We start from the raw sequence: 19,931 nt of genomic DNA on the forward strand, positions 1-19,931 counted from the left end.
AATCATCATATTTTTGGGCTTTGCTAGTCTTGCTAATTACTGTCACTCACTCCTGCCAATAAATGACACCTCCACAATTCACTCCAATCCTCACGTTGGCAGATGCATCGATAGTAATTGTGTAACTAACTACACCTTGTATTTATATCTCCTCTGCTTTATCTCGTCTATTCGTGGCTGAGCTGGGACAGAATAGGACAAAGCAGAGTTGGCAAATGAAACCCAGAACATCTGATGGGATTAGCCACTCTGAGGCCTTTAAAAGGGGAAAGTCAGACACAGAGGAATACCACAAGCAAGAAGCAAGCGAAGCTCATCAGACAGCAGCAGAAACCACTTTGAGACTTCAACCAAAGGTGAGATGAAACTGCCGTTTTCTCAGCTGTGGTGCAGCTTTGATAGCATGTCATGCTGCAGGAAGAGGAAGACAGAGCCTGGTGGCTTTATAGCTTCTTTCTTGAGTATCGTGGCTGGAAAGAAGCAGAAACAAGATCTGAGATTTTTACTGAGAAGACTTCTTAAGGAGGAGTTGTTTGTGTTGTCTTCTTGTTGGTGCTGATCGAAGCCCAGTCTCTATTTCTTTATAATGTCTTTACTTCATGTGTTTGTTTTTGAACTCTGGCTGTGCTTTTTAAAAAATCAATGCTTTATGTATTTATGCTTCGGTGTTTTATCCGGATGCCAGCAAGCATTTTATTTGGATTTTACTGAGATGACGCCTCAATAAAGGAGGATTATTGGCTGACGGTAGCAGAGAACCTGCAGAGGCTCGTTGATTTGTATAGCACTTCAACAGCAAGGTCATTCAAAGTGCTGAGCATAAGACTTACAGAGGCACGACGACAAGATGTAGAAATAAACACAAGGAAATAGAAAAAGACACAGAAGTAGGATTCCATTTTGTAACAGGAAAGTTAAGCAGTTATGAATAAATAGTACTAAATTTAATTTAATACAAAGTTTCAAAGAACTGAGAGTTTCATATATTTTGTTCTCCTTTTCCAGTCACTAATTGAAATGGACAACGTAGCCGTTGCCGTTCCCGCCGACAAGAAGGCCGCTCCCAAATTCAAGCAGAGGGCCATGCGCACCTTCAAGAGCAAAGCTCCTAAACCCGGCCAGAAGGGGTGAGACGGGTTTAACATCACACACTCACAAAATAGAGACAAGTCTTTTCTTTCTGTACTCATCGTAGCTTTGTTGTCTCATTCACTCAGAATGGGGGACGACATCCCCGGCATGGAGGGTCTCGGCACAGACATCACAGTGATCTGCCCCTGGGAAGCCTTCGGGGACATGGAGCTCGGCGACCTGGCGAAATATGGAATTGTTTAGTCGTCCTCCCTCCTCCTTTCCCCGTGTCGACCCTATTGTCCCTCATGTTTTCCAACTGTTGACTGAGCAGCTGACCAGCTTGTATCTGTGTGCTCTAGAGAGGAGGCTGATAATGATTATTTAAAGATTTGACCTGGAGGAAAGAAAAAGAGACCCGGCTCTCTCTCTTGTCTCATGCACTTTATACCACTTCTCCATCGTCCTCATAACGAGTGATGTCAGCCGCTCTGGAGCTGAGCTCGTACTTTCCTCTGAGGAAAAAAAGAAATCCAATGGTGTTTATATTTCGTAAGAAAGAAGGTTTGATATCTGTTATTGGGATGTCCAGTTTTGCTCTCTTCCTCTTCCACCCCGTCTCTTCAAAGCAGCTGATTTAACGTGCAAAGATGTCTATTTTGTGTATTAGCTAAATACAAATATATTTTTTATGAGAAAGTCTATACGTCATTTCATTGTCTAATGAAAAAGATTGAGTATATCTTTGGATTAACAATTCCATTAACACAATAAATGTGACTATTTTCCATATAACATCTGCCTTTGTCCTTCCTATCAAAACACCACATGCTGCTACACTTGTAATTTCAATAACCAATAATTTAAACATTCCACACTCATCAAATATGTATTTCTTTTATAAAAACACAAACAGCTACATACACTTAATGTGGCCTCTTGTGTCAGAGTATACTTTAATAGTATAATTTGTGTATAATTCACATACTGATACTGGTATGGCCACCATCTTTCAGATGCCACGCTCACATGTTATAGAAACGTTACATTATTCAGTCAAACTGTAAAAATAAATCTGGTTTCAGGGACAGAGGGTGAGGGAGAATAGAAGAAGATGACTAGAGCTGGTGTTGCCGTGGCAACCAAAGCTTCTTATCCACAGTAAATACAGTCTTATATTTGTCGGTACAAAGAAGAAGAGAAATGTTTGACATAGAAGATGAATAATCTTAATGTTAATACAAACATCACATGCCAATAAACATCACCTGTGAAATCTGGCACTTTTAAGAAGGAAAAGACAGAATTATATTGTTTTTATATATATATTGTAAAAGCTAGAGCCTCCAAAATCATAATGTGAACACAAGAGGATTAGATTATTAAGTGCTACATTATTTTGTCCACCACATGTCTATCCCATATAGTCTACAGTATTTTCCCCTTGTCTTTGGAGTACAATGTGACCATAAGAGGGACCCAGCAGATTGTTCATTTGAGGGTGAACTTTCTGCCTTGTCGTATACTTTCTCATTGCATGCTGGAAGATAAACCAGGACTACAAGGAGGCTGCTCTTAGCTTAGCATGCAGGGAAGCGTTGTCTCTACCATGTGTGATTTATTAAACCAGGTATTTATAAAAGGTCCGATAACGTCAGAGCTTATCAATACTCTGGTCTTTAATAATTTAGCACCGGCTCCCGTTTAATACCGGGTTTCAGTACCTTCTCCTAGTCAGGGGTCCCAGCCGAGGTCTTGCCATCTTCCCTGTTCGGCTCACAGGTCACTTGCCCCTGAATTCCTCCTCTGGATATGAATGCACATTATGTCCCTGCACCAATAAGCTGTTTGAGCCTCTAAACAGTGAGCAAACAAAGGGACAGAGCCTCGTGCAATGTGGCATACATTTAGCAAATATCAGTTCAAAACCTTTGGCCACTTCATGAGCGGGGTCCTGGTCGACCCGTGAGGGGTTGCAGGAAGACATGGCTTCGATTGACCCTACTGGTGCTACGCAGATATCTGGTTGTATCTGCTGAGGTTAGTGGAATTTCCACACATGTTCATTCATATTTACAGCAATTACCATCCTGATCTGACCGGATCGTGTCGCAGCAAATCACATTTGGTTTGATCCGTGTGAAGTGGTGTGAATGAAGCTCGGCAGTCTGGTGAAATTCATCACATTCAACTTTATTCCTCCATCCATCAGTCTTTGTAATCATGTTCATCTCACTGTCCCTCCTCTCACTCAGCCACAGCCCCACATCCCCCCTCAGGTCCACACTAACGACGGAGCCAAAAGTTTTGACCTGATGCTTGCTATATTTATGTCACATTGCACGAGGCGCTGACCCTTAGTCCGCCTGCTGTTTAGAGGCTCCAACAGCTAATTGGTGCAGTGACACAAATGTGCGTTCATATCTGGAGGACACACAAACACACACAGAAAGCACCAACAACACTATTGCCAGGCGAGCTGCTAAATACTGCATTGAGGCGGTGGTGAGGACCAAATGGAACATTATTTTCATAAGTCTGTTTTAAATAGTGTGTGATCACCTGAAAGTGAGACTTGTTGTGTTTTAGCCCTTCATATAGATCCTGTCATGTTTTTGGTTTTTCCTGGTTTACTTTCCTGTTTTATTTGTAGTTTCTGTCTGCTGTGTGTTGGTTTCCTGTCGTGTACTTCCTGGCCCTTGTTGTTTCTGGTGTCTTGACTCCCCCACCCTCTCGTGTTGAATATCTACCTGCCCTAATGTGATTCACCTATATATATACAAGTAGTCTGTGTGTTCCCCCTGTCTCTTTGTCAGTCCATTGTGTTTGTTACCCCATCGTGGTTCACTACATGGTTCCTGTTAATGTTCAACATGTGTTCCCATGTCCAGCCTTCCCGTGTCCTTTTTCTTGGTCTTGGTTCACAGTAAATGTTCTTTTTGAATGCTGTTTTACCCTTTGGCCTCCCTCAGTTTTGACTTTTGTTTTGTTAGTTAAATAAATATTTTTGCCTTTACCTTTTTGTCTCCGCCTGCTTTTGGGTCCAACCCTTTTTACCCCGATACCTAAACGTGACGCATCCTCTCATAGACAGAGGTTCCTCTTCCCTGGAGTCCGCCACGTTGCACCGCCATGTTTCTACAGTAGCCCAGAATGGACAAACCAGACACGTCTAGAGAGGGCCTTTCACCGTAGGTTATCTGACAGGGTGGAGGGCTGAGTAAAGTTGCATTCAGTTTTTTGTTGGGTTTCAACTTTGTGTAATAATAAAGACAGATTTGTATAATAGCTGATGAGTTGGTGTGTGTATTGGTACATTATGTTTTTTTTTATTTACATGAAACCTCTTCATATTCTCTGTCAAACTTTGTCTTTTAATTTATTTGTGGACGAAAAATAACTGACTTTACTCACTGAGTTTAACTAAGCAACTTTGGTTGCCATGGCAACAGCTCCAGTCATCTTCTATTCTCCCTCATCCGCTGGCCTTGAAGTCAGATTTATTTTTATAACTCGAGTGAATAATATAATTTTATTATAGTATGCAAAGTGTGTCAGCTATGACAGCTGACACAGTAGTGTGAGTTAGTGAGTTATTCAGAATAAGATATACTCTAATAAATCAAACTGTGAAAGACCCAGTATTTTGTCTCCTGTTTTCAGATGTTGTGTGTGATGTTGAAATCAATTTAAATAGTATAGCAGCACGTGGGGTAATTATGACAACGATTGATGCTCTATGGGAAATATTCATTTATTGTGTTGATGGATTGTTCCACTCCACTAACAAAATACAGAGTTAATCTTTTTCACTTTTGAAGAGACGGGGTGGAAGAGGAAGAGAGCAAAACTGGACATCCCAATAACAGATATCAAACCTTCTTTCTTACGAAATATAAACACCATTGGATTTCTTTTTTTCCTCAGAGGAAAGTACGAGCTCAGCTCCAGAGCGGCTGACATCACTCGTTATGAGGACGATGGAGAAGTGGTATAAAGTGCATGAGACAAGAGAGAGAGCCGGGTCTCTTTTTCTTTCCTCCAGGTCAAATCTTTAAATAATCATTATCAGCCTCCTCTCTAGAGCACACAGATACAAGCTGGTCAGCTGCTCAGTCAACAGTTGGAAAACATGAGGGACAATAGGGTCGACACGGGGAAAGGAGGAGGGAGGACGACTAAACAATTCCATATTTCGCCAGGTCGCCGAGCTCCATGTCCCCGAAGGCTTCCCAGGGGCAGATCACTGTGATGTCTGTGCCGAGACCCTCCATGCCGGGGATGTCGTCCCCCATTCTGAGTGAATGAGACAACAAAGCTACGATGAGTACAGAAAGAAAAGACTTGTCTCTATTTTGTGAGTGTGTGATGTTAAACCCGTCTCACCCCTTCTGGCCGGGTTTAGGAGCTTTGCTCTTGAAGGTGCGCATGGCCCTCTGCTTGAATTTGGGAGCGGCCTTCTTGTCGGCGGGAACGGCAACGGCTACGTTGTCCATTTCAATTAGTGACTGGAAAAGGAGAACAAAATATATGAAACTCTCAGTTCTTTGAAACTTTGTATTAAATTACATTTAGTACTATTTATTCATAACTGCTTAACCTTCCTGTTACAAAATGGAATCCTACTTCTGTGTCTTTTTCTATTTCCTTGTGTTTATTTCTACATCTTGTCGTCGTGCCTCTGTAAGTCTTATGCTCAGCACTTTGAATGACCTTGCTGTTGAAGTGCTATACAAATCAACGAGCCTCTGCAGGTTCTCTGCTACCGTCAGCCAATAATCCTCCTTTATTGAGGCGTCATCTCAGTAAAATCCAAATAAAATGCTTGCTGGCATCCGGATAAAACACCGAAGCATAAATACATAAAGCATTGATTTTTTAAAAAGCACAGCCAGAGTTCAAAAACAAACACATGAAGTAAAGACATTATAAAGAAATAGAGACTGGGCTTCGATCAGCACCAACAAGAAGACAACACAAACAACTCCTCCTTAAGAAGTCTTCTCAGTAAAAATCTCAGATCTTGTTTCTGCTTCTTTCCAGCCACGATACTCAAGAAAGAAGCTATAAAGCCACCAGGCTCTGTCTTCCTCTTCCTGCAGCATGACATGCTATCAAAGCTGCACCACAGCTGAGAAAACGGCAGTTTCATCTCACCTTTGGTTGAAGTCTCAAAGTGGTTTCTGCTGCTGTCTGATGAGCTTCGCTTGCTTCTTGCTTGTGGTATTCCTCTGTGTCTGACTTTCCCCTTTTAAAGGCCTCAGAGTGGCTAATCCCATCAGATGTTCTGGGTTTCATTTGCCAACTCTGCTTTGTCCTATTCTGTCCCAGCTCAGCCACGAATAGACGAGATAAAGCAGAGGAGATATAAATACAAGGTGTAGTTAGTTACACAATTACTATCGATGCATCTGCCAACATGAGGATTGGAGTGAATTGTGGAGGTGTCATTTATTGGCAGGAGTGAGTGACAGTAATTAGCAAGACTAGCAAAGCCCAAAAATATGATGATTATATTAATTGTCTGTCCATCACAGTCCATCATTATTATATAAGCTGTGAATCAGCAGCTGATCTGAAGCCAATACATTCTCACTTCTCTGTATTTGACAGTTGACATTTCTAGTGCTCTACTTAAGTACAATATTAACACAGCTTTTCTGCTTCTTCACATTTCAGAGGGAAATATTACACGCTTTACTCCATTAGTTTGACGCTTATAACTGTTACTTTGATAACAAACATAGTATATGCTTTTATGATATGATGCAGTATTGAACCACTAAATTACGAAGTAGTATACACTATAACTTGCTCCACATTGACCAACTACAACGTTAAAATGTATTGATTATAAAAACAGAATAATATAATATTCATGAACACTTTGAATGGAGCCATTTACTTGTAATACTTTAGGTACATTTGGCTGAGTAAGTTTGTTTTTTTTTAATTCAAGGCCGTTACTTGTAATGGAGTATTTTAAATAATGGTATTTCTACTTTTACTTCTTCAGCCACAATATAATAATAAAACATTTATATGTCTGATGGTATGGAATAAATAGTCTTTAGTTCCCAGTTTTGCAGCTTATTTACTGCCGTGTAGAAAGAGAAATATTACATGAAGCCTCACAGCAGTTCTAGTCATGTAATGATGCAGAGCACAGCAGTAATTGTACTCAAAATATAAAGTAAAAATGTGTAGGACATTTCTATTGGCTGTTCTTTTGCAAGGCTAACTGAATCTCACATAATATTTAGAAAGTACAGATATTTGTTTTAAAATGCAGATAGTAAAAGTAAAAAGTTGTACTCAAGTCATAAACAGATACCTGAAAATTATATTTATGTACAGTAACACAGTAGTTGTACTTGGTTACTTCCCACCTCTGATATTTTCACCTTGTTTGTAAACAAACGTGACCTGTGAGGATCTGGAGCATCTTAGAGCAAAGGAGCCCTGTGATCAATGACTTATGACAAACAGAACACTAAACCATTCAGCTCTTAATCCCTGGTCTCATGGCACCGACTCATGGTAAAAATAGACAATACTGAGACACCGGCTGCCAATTTAAACAAACAACTATTAATGTGATATGAAAAGACAAGTGTATTTGCATGGCATGCACACCTAGTAAGATAATATGTATATATACAGTATATATATTGTAGAGAGACATGAACACAACAAACAAACTTTTAACAACACAGTTTCTCCTACGCAAAACCAATAATTATTTTCAACAATTTCCATTGTTTATGGTTTAAAGAAAACATTAATTTACAGACATTAACAGCTGCTCGAAGACTGCTGTGTAAGATAATTACGTCTTCCCTGTGTTGTAATTTGTCAGTGCGCCTGCCCCGTCACCTTAAAATGAGATGAGTCAGGGCCGACGAAAGCAGTCTGGCTTTTTTTTTAAAGGTGGGAGTACCTGCAGTTACTGTATATTATCCTCTCGTGTCTATTTTTACTCTGGCTGCAGGATTAGATTTGCACAGTCACAGACTGCGCATGCACACTGATCACACTGACTAAATCCCACTGTGTAACTTATTTTATGTGCTAATTTCCTCTAATCACTTTCAGTCTCTTCTTTATGAAAGATTGATGATAGATTTATGGCTGTCAGGACCTATTTGAAGCTGCTCTGGCATTTTATCTGGCCAAGTGTCTGAGACATGGGCAGTTCTTTTCAGTATCAGACTGAGTTTATCCGCTGCATTATTTCCTTTTGAGATGCACAGGCATTACTTATTCTAACTGCTTTAATGGATTTAGTGCAATCACATATTCAACCCAGATTTTAGTCAACTCAATCTGCTACCTACTACTGAAATAAGATGGTTAAAGAATGTATGTACATATATTGCAAAAAGCTCAGGTCATCAACCTGAAATCTGAAGAATACAATTCTGAGATGCACATATTTATCACAGTTTCACATTAATCTTTCCCCTAATTGCAACCTGTGCATTCAGGGATCATTCACAATCAATGGCATGAGTTGTGGTTAGAAGGAGAGATGGGTGTTGGTGCAACATGTAGACTCTGTGTCTTACATCACAAATATATTCCAATTTTAAATCCCAGCAGCGAGTCTGCAACTCAGTGAAACAAAAAGGAAAAACAACTCTGAAGGCTGAGGGGCTGCAGAAGCTCAGCACAGAGCCTGGGATGCTTCAGGTGATGCCTGGCAGGTGCTGTCCTGTGGTTTTGTGTCAACTCTGTTGTTTGCTCTGACACTAAAGTTCAACTCCTCACTCTGAAGCTTGATGAGCTGGAAGCTTACAGGATGTAATAGGATTGGGACTTGTCCATATGGGTCACTGTAAACAGACACATACAGAGCCAGAGAGCTTCGTGTGAGTTTCATCAGCGAGCAAACCTGATCTGAAGTTGAGAGCTAAAATCAGACAACACATGCACACATTGAGGGGGTTTTTCCAGGGCTATTTTTTCACTTGAAATATGAGGTAATTTTTAAACATTTCAACATGGATCTGGATGCTTCCATATGTACTCAGTGAAACAAAGTCTGCATGTAGTTTTGTGTATTATATATAATTATTATATTTGAATACAATTGATGCATTCAGTATTTCAGATATACTCCTACAGTTCAATGATTCTGAAGTGTCCAGGTATTGTCTTCAAATACATTGTTTAACATTACAATTACAATATTGTGTGACTAAGTATGGAGAGTTTAAAAATACTATAGTATGTCACAAAACTCACACGACAAGCCAAGTCAATAGTATGTTGAAAAAGTAATTAAACGTTATTGTATATTATGTTGAAAAAGTAAAAAGTCATAGAATAGTATGTTGAAAATAGTCATTAAAGTCCCAATCACGCTGCTGCAGGTATCTCTATCGTTGCCCACGTGTGCGTTGAAGTCTCCCAGCAGATCTATGGAGTCCCCTACTGCCCCATGCAGGACTCCATTCAGGGTCTCCAAGAAGGCTGAATACTCTGAACTGGTGTCAGAGTAACAACAGTCAGAGCTTTCCCCCCCATAACCCGAAGGCGTAGGGTGGCGACCCCCTCGTCCACCGGCGTAAACTCCAACACAGTGGCACTGAGCCGGGGATTTCGGCCTGGCTCCAGATGGGGGCCCCGGCCTACCTCCAGGCCGGGTCACTCCTCTTATCCCTTGCTATTTCACAGGGTCTTTGTGAACCATTCTTAGTCTGGCCTTCTCGCCTGAGACCAATTTGCCGTGCGAGACCCCACCAGGAGCACAAAGCTCCAGACAACACAGCCCTCAGGGTCATAGGGACACACAAACCTCTCCACCACGGCAATGTGATGGTTCCCAGAGAGGTAGACAACATAACATTTAAGAAATAGGAAAATGTATATTTGCTTATTATAGGTTTTATTCATATTAATGTGTATTTGAGACAGAAGGAGAAAAAGTTTGGGTTCAAATAATTTCATGGATGGACCCCCCTGTTAAAGATCTCTGGTATACATTGTTGAAAAGGTAAAAAAAAATAATAGTATAGTATGTTGAAAAAGTCGGTGTAGTAGGCCTATGTTGAAAAAGTCATAATAAAGTAGGTTGAGTAGAATTGTATGTCGAAAGAGTCTTTAAAAAATATAGTGTGTTGAGAAAATTAATAGTATAGTAGGCTGAGAAAGTCATAAAAAGTCCTAATGTCCTATGTTGAAAAAGTCATTAAACAGTCATAGTATCGTATGTTGAAAATAGTAATTAAAAAGTCAAAGAATAGTTTGTTGAAAAAGGTCATAGTGTGTTGAAAAAAGTCACCAAAAAGTCATAGATTCGTATGTTGAAAAAAGTAATTAAACAGTGATAATATTGTGTGTTGATAAAAGTCATAACATAGTATGTGGGGAAGTAAATAAAGTAATTAAATGGTAATATTATGGTATGTTGAAAAAGAGATATAGTTGCAGTGAAATACCATCCTCCTTTTTTCTTGCATGTTTTGTCAGATCAGTGTGTAAAGAGTCCCAGTTGAATGGTGTTGTCTTGTCTTCCAGGATTGATCCAAGTTTCACCGACATGAAAATTCCTGTTGAAAACGTTTGTGGGAACAAAGGTCATTTGGTGGCAAGCCGCATTCAAAGTGTCCATGCCGTTAATTATGCATAACTTTAAGGCTTAACGTAACACAAATGTTGAAGTTTGCACGTACACGTTGCCCAGCAGCAGGGTCTGAGGATGAAAAGCACATGATGTGAGACTTCGCTGGCCTAACAGGGTTACAGGGTTAAAAGTTGTGTAAGTGATGGTTGAGAAACCGTGACAGCTTTAACCTGGCTAAAATATAAATACCAGTAATCCATCAGCGTCAGGTTTACCTTCATCACATCACTGATCTCACCACAAAACTTAACTCTCTGTGTCCAGGTTCACTTAGAGGAAGCATTTATTGGGACCACTCATGATTTCAGGAGGAGAAACTCAGATTCTTCCCTAATCCCTAATATCTATCCACCAACCTGCTCCATGTCTGGGAAACTGTAATCGACAGCTTTTTAAAAACATGTATAATTCAATAGATAGTCAAACACTCTTAAATGGACAGAGGGATTTTCCATTTGTATAAATTGTTTAACACAAATAAAAAATCCAGCAAATCTACCTGCCAAACTTCCACTTCTCCTAAGAAAACATGCTATATTCTCCTGATGATACTTTTACTGAAGAAACATTTTCAATACAGGATATTTACCTGTCACCGACTATTTTAGAGTGTGCTATTAAAATTAGTTAAAAAACAAACAACAAAAAAGGCTTAAGATAACTGTGTGCTTAAGTGTAACTGATAATGGGGAGACATCAAAAAGGTTAATTTTAAAGCTCAGTATTTAATTATAATTGAAAAATGTAAACCAAAACTCTTAACAAAGGCACAAACATGAAAATATATTAATTATAAAACCTACTCCATATTAGCAATTTCCCAAAGTTGTTTTATGTGAACTTAAACTTGTTACTCAGTAACAATACTACTGTTATTATAAAATGTAAATGTACAATTTAAAAAATACTTGCAATGTTATATCTTACATAAGTATGCATCTAAAAATATAATACGCATTTTATGAATACCTTGTAAAAATGAAATAAAACATCATCTGTGTGTTGTCTTCTATAAGACTTCTATAAGAATAAGTGTTTATAAGAAGCTTTATATTATCTGGTCGTCACCTGAGAAGAGTTGCAGAAGCACAGAAGTCATAAGTCTATGACGTTGGGTGATGCTCTAATCTCAGTATTAGTGTCGCCCTGTTTCCCTTAAGCCCCATGTGAACACATATCAGACCAGCCCTGAAAATACAGTGACTCAGCTTGATTTTGTTTATGGTTTGTTTATGTTTCATTATTTCTATAATTAATTTCCTTTCACAGCAACACATGAGGGCATTTAACTTGTAGAAACAGCGTCTAATTAAAATAACCTATTCTATCTTCAATATTTTTAGAATTATATGTGAAGAATATTTGGATTTTATTGACACACAAAATAAAGTTTACAGGGTTCATACCATCTTGTCCTCAAGAGTTCATTGTATTTTTGTGCATCTAGTTGTTTTTTTGCTGCTCTGTGGTCGACCAGACTGTAAGTTGCCAGAACCTTTTTAGCAAATTCCTTTTCAATGGGAGCCATCTTCAAAATCACAAAGTAAAACATTGTATTCCTAGAAATTTTTCTCTTTTAGTTCCGTTTAATATTTGCCATGGTGCTGTTAAAAATAACACGTGGTTGGGTGGTGGTTTGTGGGAGCTGCTGTTAATTTGTGTGGGTTTTCTGTCTCTCTAAGTTATGTAAGAAAATGTTTTTTTGTTTTTTCATGGCTCAGTTTTTGATTTTAACAGTTTTTCTTCTATTATTATTTCTGGGATCAAGGCAACAACATCATGGGTATTAAAAACACGATTGATTATTGATTAAGCTTTTATTTTAAAATTATTCTATACTAATAATAATTCAGATGGTTTAAAACAAATAAAAAAATCAAGGAACATTTTAAATATTAAATATATTAAAAAGATTGTAAAAATAAGAAAATCAAGGCAATAACATATATTCATGAATCAATATTAGATTTCAGTGTTTCCAAATGCCAAACTGTAAACCATACATTCAGTGTGGATGGATTGGATGGGAGTTGTGTCCCTCCTGTGGTGAATGTACCAAAAGGCAGCCTAGCTCATCTCTGGTTCTCCACTGGTCACACGGGCCTCCTCACTGGATATTTGCAGTATTAACCAGCCTGCTTCAGTCAATAGAGCCTCAAACCCAGGAGAGATTTATTAATGTAGCACACTGCAACACAAGACATTTTAACGTTGTTAAGGAGACGCTAACGCAGACGTTACTATAGAGATGCAAGCAAAGGTGTGTGATGTTTCACAAAAGCAAAGGTCAACTGGTCAGCACTGGGACCACAATCGTCCTCCACCTCAGATTGCCACACTCAAATCGTCCTGTCGCACAGTGACACGTAGTTCAGCGTTCCCACTTATCATGAACACCTGGCTGGTTCTCACGAAAGCCTCCAATCAGACCCCAGAGAAGTCGCAGCAGCAGCAGCCAGCTGCCATGTGGCGACCGTCAGAGCAGAGGTGACACGACTCCACGTACAAAGTCAAGCAGCTAGTCTTCTGGACACCCTCGGTTTGTTTTCTTGGCCTGAATCATTAGAAACATGCTGATCACTCTGCTCGTCTCCCTACTGGTGTCTTCTGTCGTGGCCACAGAGAAAGGTAAATTGATTTCAGTATACTGTGTCTGCTTGGTTCTTCTCTCTGCTTTCAATGTCAAAAATCAAACGTGCCTCAACTTGTTGCCACTCTGCTCATAAACGGTTGACTCGGTTTGGTTAGTCTTGTTTTATTTGCAATCACATTTCCTACAATCCCCAGAGGATGAATCCAAATCATTTCGGTGATCTCCTGCCTTTACCCCTAGTGCCACCATGAGGTTGAATTTTTTTGTTTTTTAGCGAAACGTCTCGACAACATTTGGATGGATTCCCATGAAATACATTCATGGTCATCAGAGGATGGCTCCTATTGACTGTAGTCGCCCGACTCACTTATCTAGTGAGGTATCTCAATTGGATTGCCGCATAATATTGGTTTTGTGGTGTTTAATTCAAGATTTTTGGATGAATAGTCATGAAATGTGCTACAGACATTCACCCCCCTCAAGATAATTTATAATAACTTAAGTGATCATCATGTCCGTATTGTTATTTGTCCAATACTTTGGTTTAGGATCACATAAAATGCTAATGACATTTAGCCGTATTTAAATAAAATGGTGAACATTATACTCGCTAAATTCAGCATGTTAGCCGTTTTCATTGTGAGGATCTGATGCTGACGTTAGCATTCAGAGTCACTATCGTGGCTGCAGACTCTTGATATCGTCCAGGCAATAACTGTAAGGTAGAAATTATGTTGAAATTGTGTATCCTGTGTTTGTCTTTCTAAGAAAGTGCCCTTCCCAGACTGACCGACACCAAAGCTGCTGAGACCTTCATCGACTCTGCTGAAGTGGTGGTCATCGGATTCCTGGAGGTCAGACATGAAAAATGCAAATAAAGAAAAAACAAGTCTCAACCATGGGCTCAACCCAGCTTTTAGACATATTTTAAACAAGCCCACGCCGGCTGCTTTATGGCTTTATTCATCAACATGTATGTGATGAACTAGATGCAATCAGAAGAATTAGCTGAGAGCGAGAAAGGAATACAGCATTTGTTTGCACCCTAGTGTTGGTGATGCTAAAGTCACAAATAGATTTGGAAAAGGAATTATATTGCCTGTGGCCACACCTTTGGCAGCACTGGTGCTACGAGGGCCGAGCGTGGCCAGCTGTCCCACAGAGGCGAGCCCTTTGGCCAGACTCTGTGTGCGGGGGAAGATGGCGGGCCACTTGACAGGAAATACATGCATATCTTAAAGACTTGTGGGATTGGCTTCATTGACCCTCTCGTAAACAAAAACAGAGAGACGGTTCATAGGAGGAGAATGGAAGAGAGAGCACATGAGGATAAGGCATAGTTGGATCATGATGCTGAAGGCAAAAAGAGACCAAAATATTCAGTGCTGTGACTCACTGGGAATGAACACATATTACAGACTGCAAAATGATAATATGGATTGCCAGAGCTCATGCAACACTGTGTCAGAAATAAACATGATTCACCTTCCTTTGAGTCAGCCTCATCTCGCTCCTCCTCATGAACTTCTGGGTTTCTCCCTTTCTGAAGCTCTCTGCCCTCTTCACCTTTTTTCAAATCCATCATGCTCTTAATTTATAAATAAAGTTGTGGTATGCAAAAGTTAACATTAAAAGATGAGCTCTGTCCTTTTGTGTGTCAGGGAGAGGAGAGTCGAGGCTATCAGGAACTCGTTGCAGCTGCAAAGCGAGTTGACTCCGTCCCGGTAGCCATCTGCACTGAGAAAGAGGTGTGGGCGGACTACAGCCTCTCCTCGGACTCCATCACCCTTTTCAGGAAGGTATTCTTCACCACGAGGCGTCTTTTTCAACAATAACTGTGAAGTGTGAGTCATGTTCTCACGATTGGAGCCTGAGAATAATGACAGGTGTGATGTTAACATATAAAAGGATCTGCTTTATTTACTCTCTTGCATCACAAATCTGCATCTCAAATAACAATGTCCTTCGGGTTTCCTGGCTCAAATCATATTGGTCAAAATCATGCATTACGATGTATAGCAATTATTTCAAAATCAACATCGACATTTTTGTGATGATCATAAAACAACATAATGCAACATGTTCCCTTTAATTTATACAAGGTTCACAATTTGCTTAAGAAATATGCTTCAATTAAAGTCTGAGTAAAGTTTAATCTGACAATTCTCTCTAAACACATCGTACATGTTAGAAAATAATTGCTCCAAAGATGTTAAAAACGTTGAACTACATGTTACTGAATTATGTAGTTAAATTGTTTTTCATCATTTTTGTGGTTAGGATTTTTTGGGCAGTTCTGAAATCGTGGCTCCATGACATGCTGGAGCCATCCTTAGCATAAACCCTCCCCGAGCTCGTCTCTTTTTTATACTTTTTTTTAAACATTCTAATTTGGTGGTGTGACAAACTCATAATCTTTGCTATTTGCAATTTGTTTATACTTTAAAATATATATTTAAAAATATTTGGTCTTTAACATCTTACAAATAGTCATGTGGTTTATATGTAACCAAAATCACCATGACATTTATCATGAATAAATCAGGGCTTCACCAATTTCTGTAATGGTTTTATGTTGCATCGATGACTCTCCACAAACTCTAAATTTACTTTACGTCTGGCTAACCCTCGCTAGCATCACAACAAGCTAGGCTACACGTTAGCATGCTAAAGCGAGTTCTTACAAATAACAAATTTTCCTGAAAGTATATATATAAGTAAATATTTGACACAGTATAACAGTTTACCCTGAGAAGAAATACAAGTAGTCACATGATCTCGCGACTTCCTACCAAACCATATCGAAGGACCCCAAACCGACGCGCGGGTAGATCACCATCGACAGCTTCAACTCTGTCCTCATAACGTATCATTTCAGATAGGATTAATCCAGTATTAGTGGAATGAATGTTGGCCCTCCATTAGTGTTATGAAGATGATGATGATGTGTGTCATGTGATCTCATCCAGGCAGATAACCACCAAGAGAACCTCGTCGTTGCCGAGGCCAAGAAGTTAGAAGTCGACGGTCTCGTGAACTTCATCACCATCAATGAGGTCCGATACGTCACAGAGTACAACCAAGTGGTATGTCCAACTCATGCTGTCGTCAATATCTATTCAATGTTTTTCTGGAGCCAGCAGCCGGCCTCCATCTGTCAAACTGTTATTTCTTCCCTGAAACTAAAAATATATCTTTATTGAACACAAATGCAAAATGTAAAAAGAGTAAAAATTGAAATAATTAAAGTAATAATAAAATAATAATAATATAGACACTTTTTTTTTACATTGATTTAACATTTATGTTGATTTAACACAACGTGGTGGAAGAACTATTAATATCTTTTATGTAAGTAAAAGAAGCATTAAAATATTGTAGAAATACTCTACGTATTAGGAACAAAATGTAGGCTACTTCGTATTAAAAGTTTCTCTACTTAATAGGCAGCAGAATGTCCCCGGTTAGTGTTATATTACCTTATTATATCATATTTATTTCTTGTATCAACATGCCAGCAGTCACTAAAGGTTGTTATTTGCATATACGGTTGGGTAGTTACTCCTTTGAGAATGCATCACTTACAAAAATAATTCCAGGAATATAAACGTATCCAGTATGAATGGAATAAGCAGGGCTGATACAAACAGAACAACACAACACAACAACTTTATGTGCTGTTCTCTCCTCAGACCGCGGTGGGCCTGTTCAATTCAGAGGTGAAGTCACACCTCCTGCTCTTCGCCAACAGGGGGAGTAAAGAATACACCGAGCTGAAGCAGCGACTGGAAGCTTTGGCCCCTGAGTTCACAGGCAAGGTGAGATTATTAAATGTACTTCACCCACAAAACATCTTCAAATACAACAGAGGGATTTATAGTAGAAGTGACACCTCTGTGGCTACTTGTTGTCATCTAGAATCAGCTACATTAAGTCATGAAAACTGTGTTCCAGTTCTTGTTTGTGCTGATTAACGGAGCAGTGAAGTCCAACTCGCGGTCTCTGGGCTACTTTGGCCTCAAGTCTCAGGACCTCCCACGGGTCGGTTTGTACGACGCCGACTCTGACATGAAGTGGCTCCTGCCCGAGGGAGAGATCTCAACTGAGCGAGTGCAGGAGTTCTGCCAGTCCTTCCTACGAGGGGAACTGAAGGTGAGAGGCCATCATGGCTTACCTATGAGTCACTGCTGCTGGTTACATGTAGTACAACCTGGCAGCTGCAACAGTGAAGAGTCAGATGCTGCTCATTTTACTCAGGATCTATTTTCGAAGGTGGCAGTGAAACTGTTATGTAGTCATGTACAACCAGAATAAATGCACAGCCTGCCGTCACTGTAAAGTATATGTGCTGCACGAGAGACAGGGGACCTTACACTGTGCACTAATTTGCTCTCCTACACCACACAGTGACGCAAGACAGAGGGGCCCGAGTCAGAGCCATTATATCGTAATAATATATACAATAAACTAGATGAACTAGATGGCATTTAAATTGGTGTACATATATATATATATATATATGATTGTAATACACAATGTGGTACAAGGCAGGCGTCATACACAAGAATTAACAAGGAATGAACGGATGAGGAGTTCATAATTAAAGGACAGAATTGCATTGTTCTTCAGGTTCCCTTACTGTTTCTGAACAGTTATTAACAACCAAGCAAAATCATCAATAATCCAAAAACTGTCAACCTTGACGTTACGTTTTATGTATGTTTCTCTCCCTTTTCTACAGAACTGTTGAGAAAGAAAGAATGTCTGTAACTTTTTAATATAGTCCCTGGACCTTTAACTATACCTGGCAAACATTGTTGATTCAAGTCAAAATTATTTTTAATTTATTATCCCCCAGATCACAAATTGGCCTCAAGGGGCATAAGAATCTGTAGAGCCTACGACACCTTGTATCTTTAGACCCGTGTGCTTTCCTTTTCACTCTCCTGTTATATTCTGATATATTCTGAATAATTTAAAGTTCTTGACAGATAAAACTAAGTGATTGTAGCCAAAATAAATGAAAGATGCACCAGTGATGTTGACTTAACTGAGGGCAATTATTAGAGCTTTCCTCTGATAATAGTAGAGTCGTTATATCTGCACTCCCTCTCGACTGTATTTCACTCATCACGCTTCTGTGTTTTTCAGGAGGCGAAGCAGGCCGGAGCAGAAGCCAAAACAGAGCTCTAGGACTCTAGAACAAATGTAAATTAATTAATATGAGTTAAATAAAAGACTAAATGCAAAGAGCATCTGATTGGGAATTCTTTCCAATGTGAAAACAGTATGGCTGTGTGTTGGTATGGCCTCGCAACGCCTTCCCTCCAACACAATGGAAACTATAAGTATAAGTGTGTGTATCATGTGTCCTCACTTATTTACCCGTGTGTTATGTTTTGTCTGTTTACGCGAGTGTGAGCCCGTCAGTGACTTGTGGTCCGGTGAGCGGACCACAAGTCACTGACCACAAGTTGCAGAGATCTGGCGGAGTTTGTTCGTCTGTCCGCTAATGTTATTGTCAGGACCACAACACAGCGACCTCAGAGAGACTGACAGAGAGCAGACTCGGAAGATACTGACCAGGGCAGCAAAGGTTCTCATACGATTCATGCAGGACAGATATGCATGGAGATGAAGTGAAAACATCATGATAAACATAAAAAAAAAAATCCATTGTAGATTAGCAGGGGATCACAACTCAAAGCAAAGCACCAAACTTGAGATGTAGTAAGAGGGATTTGCCTGGACGACATATTGGGCTCTAAATGCGGATAAAAGAGAAAGTTCTTAGCAATAAAAGCTCTATAAAGGAACAGCAGACGGGCTGCAGAGTGTAGACATCAAGAGTGAAAATGTTTGGGCTTGTCCCAGAAATATTTCTCTCAGGCAAGAAGGGAATTTCAAGGCCCAGACTGGGATCGGTGTAATTAGTGGTGTTGTAATGCCAAGTGGACGCATCCGGCGGAATCGGGAAAGCCTGGCAGGTGGACGTTTCTCAGAGACCAGATGGAAATATACAACGTGTGTCGCCTGCCATCTGAGTTTGTTTACTGCTGCATGCTAGATGGTTGACGATCGAGACAGAGTTACATAACGCACTAATGAGTCTCTGAGTGTCAGTGAGATGACTTTATACCATCAACACACATCAACAAACTGATCGATAACGCTCCTTTATCAAACAAAGTTAGTCCCATATGGCTGATTGTAAATGATATTACAAGCCCTTTATTCCAATATTACGAGAAACAATATGGTCACTCAAAACTTTATTAAAAATCACATTGATGTAAACTTCATGTTCATGATGTTGATAATCTGAGTCGGGGTTGTGGGGGTGCTGGAGCCGATCCCAGCTGACTGGGTGAAGGCAGGGTTCAACCTGGACAGGTCGCCAGCACAGACTAAGAACTGGATGTAGTCACCACGACAACACCCATTGTTTGTAGACTACAGTTTTGAAATCTCAAGTTCGGCATTTTGACTTCCATACAATCAGACATTTTTTTGCAAACAGAGGAGTCGCGCCCTGATGGCCAGCAGAGAGAATGCAAGTTTAAGGCACTTCCTGTTTGACTTTACTTTTCAGGAACCGTTTAGAGTCATCACTTAACCTGCGTGTCTTTGGCCTGTGGG

At 39.8% G+C, this 19,931-nt stretch overlaps 3 protein-coding genes across 3 annotated transcripts; 2 read left to right on the plus strand and 1 right to left on the minus strand.

Moving 5' to 3' along the window:
• The first annotated feature begins 192 nt into the window (after positions 1-192).
• On the plus strand, positions 193-1,565 carry LOC311010744 (retinal cone rhodopsin-sensitive cGMP 3',5'-cyclic phosphodiesterase subunit gamma-like). Its single transcript, XM_084005343.1, has 3 exons — positions 193-356; positions 1,006-1,127; positions 1,218-1,565. Exons 1-3 carry the CDS (start codon positions 216-218, stop codon positions 1,333-1,335), a joined length of 381 nt encoding a protein of 126 aa, XP_083861469.1. The 5' UTR covers positions 193-215; the 3' UTR covers positions 1,336-1,565.
• Positions 1,566-4,800: 3,235 nt separating this feature from the next.
• LOC311010745 (retinal cone rhodopsin-sensitive cGMP 3',5'-cyclic phosphodiesterase subunit gamma-like) lies at positions 4,801-6,333 on the minus strand. The gene is made up of 3 exons (XM_084005344.1): positions 6,229-6,333; positions 5,458-5,579; positions 4,801-5,367 (listed from the first exon to the last, which is right to left on the minus strand). Exons 2-3 carry the CDS (start codon positions 5,565-5,567, stop codon positions 5,250-5,252), a joined length of 228 nt encoding a protein of 75 aa, XP_083861470.1. The 5' UTR covers positions 5,568-5,579; positions 6,229-6,333; the 3' UTR covers positions 4,801-5,249.
• Positions 6,334-13,217: 6,884 nt separating this feature from the next.
• erp27 (endoplasmic reticulum protein 27) lies at positions 13,218-18,507 on the plus strand. The gene is made up of 7 exons (XM_084005327.1): positions 13,218-13,327; positions 14,061-14,146; positions 14,954-15,091; positions 16,262-16,378; positions 16,985-17,110; positions 17,247-17,444; positions 18,444-18,507. The coding sequence occupies exons 1-7, from the start codon at positions 13,270-13,272 to the stop codon at positions 18,483-18,485; spliced, it is 765 nt and encodes a 254-aa protein (XP_083861453.1). The 5' UTR covers positions 13,218-13,269; the 3' UTR covers positions 18,486-18,507.
• The last annotated feature ends 1,424 nt before the right edge of the window (positions 18,508-19,931 follow it).

Source organism: Eutrigla gurnardus (assembly GCF_963514095.1).
Source record: "Eutrigla gurnardus genome assembly, chromosome: 3".
NCBI lineage: Eukaryota > Metazoa > Chordata > Actinopteri > Perciformes > Triglidae > Eutrigla > Eutrigla gurnardus.

Coding starts and splice junctions, on each gene's coding strand:
- LOC311010744 (XM_084005343.1), top strand. CDS start 216: ATGAAACCCAGAACATCTGATGGGATTAGCCACTCTGAGGCCTTTAAA. Junction 357..1,005: donor CTTTGAGACTTCAACCAAAG/GTGAGATGAAAC, acceptor CTCCTTTTCCAG/TCACTAATTGAAATGGACAA. Junction 1,128..1,217: donor CCTAAACCCGGCCAGAAGGG/GTGAGACGGGTT, acceptor TCATTCACTCAG/AATGGGGGACGACATCCCCG.
- LOC311010745 (XM_084005344.1), bottom strand. CDS start 5,567: ATGGACAACGTAGCCGTTGCCGTTCCCGCCGACAAGAAGGCCGCTCCC. Junction 5,368..5,457: donor CCTAAACCCGGCCAGAAGGG/GTGAGACGGGTT, acceptor TCATTCACTCAG/AATGGGGGACGACATCCCCG.
- erp27 (XM_084005327.1), top strand. CDS start 13,270: ATGCTGATCACTCTGCTCGTCTCCCTACTGGTGTCTTCTGTCGTGGCC. Junction 14,147..14,953: donor TGGTCATCGGATTCCTGGAG/GTCAGACATGAA, acceptor TTTGTGTGTCAG/GGAGAGGAGAGTCGAGGCTA. Junction 17,445..18,443: donor TCCTACGAGGGGAACTGAAG/GTGAGAGGCCAT, acceptor TGTGTTTTTCAG/GAGGCGAAGCAGGCCGGAGC.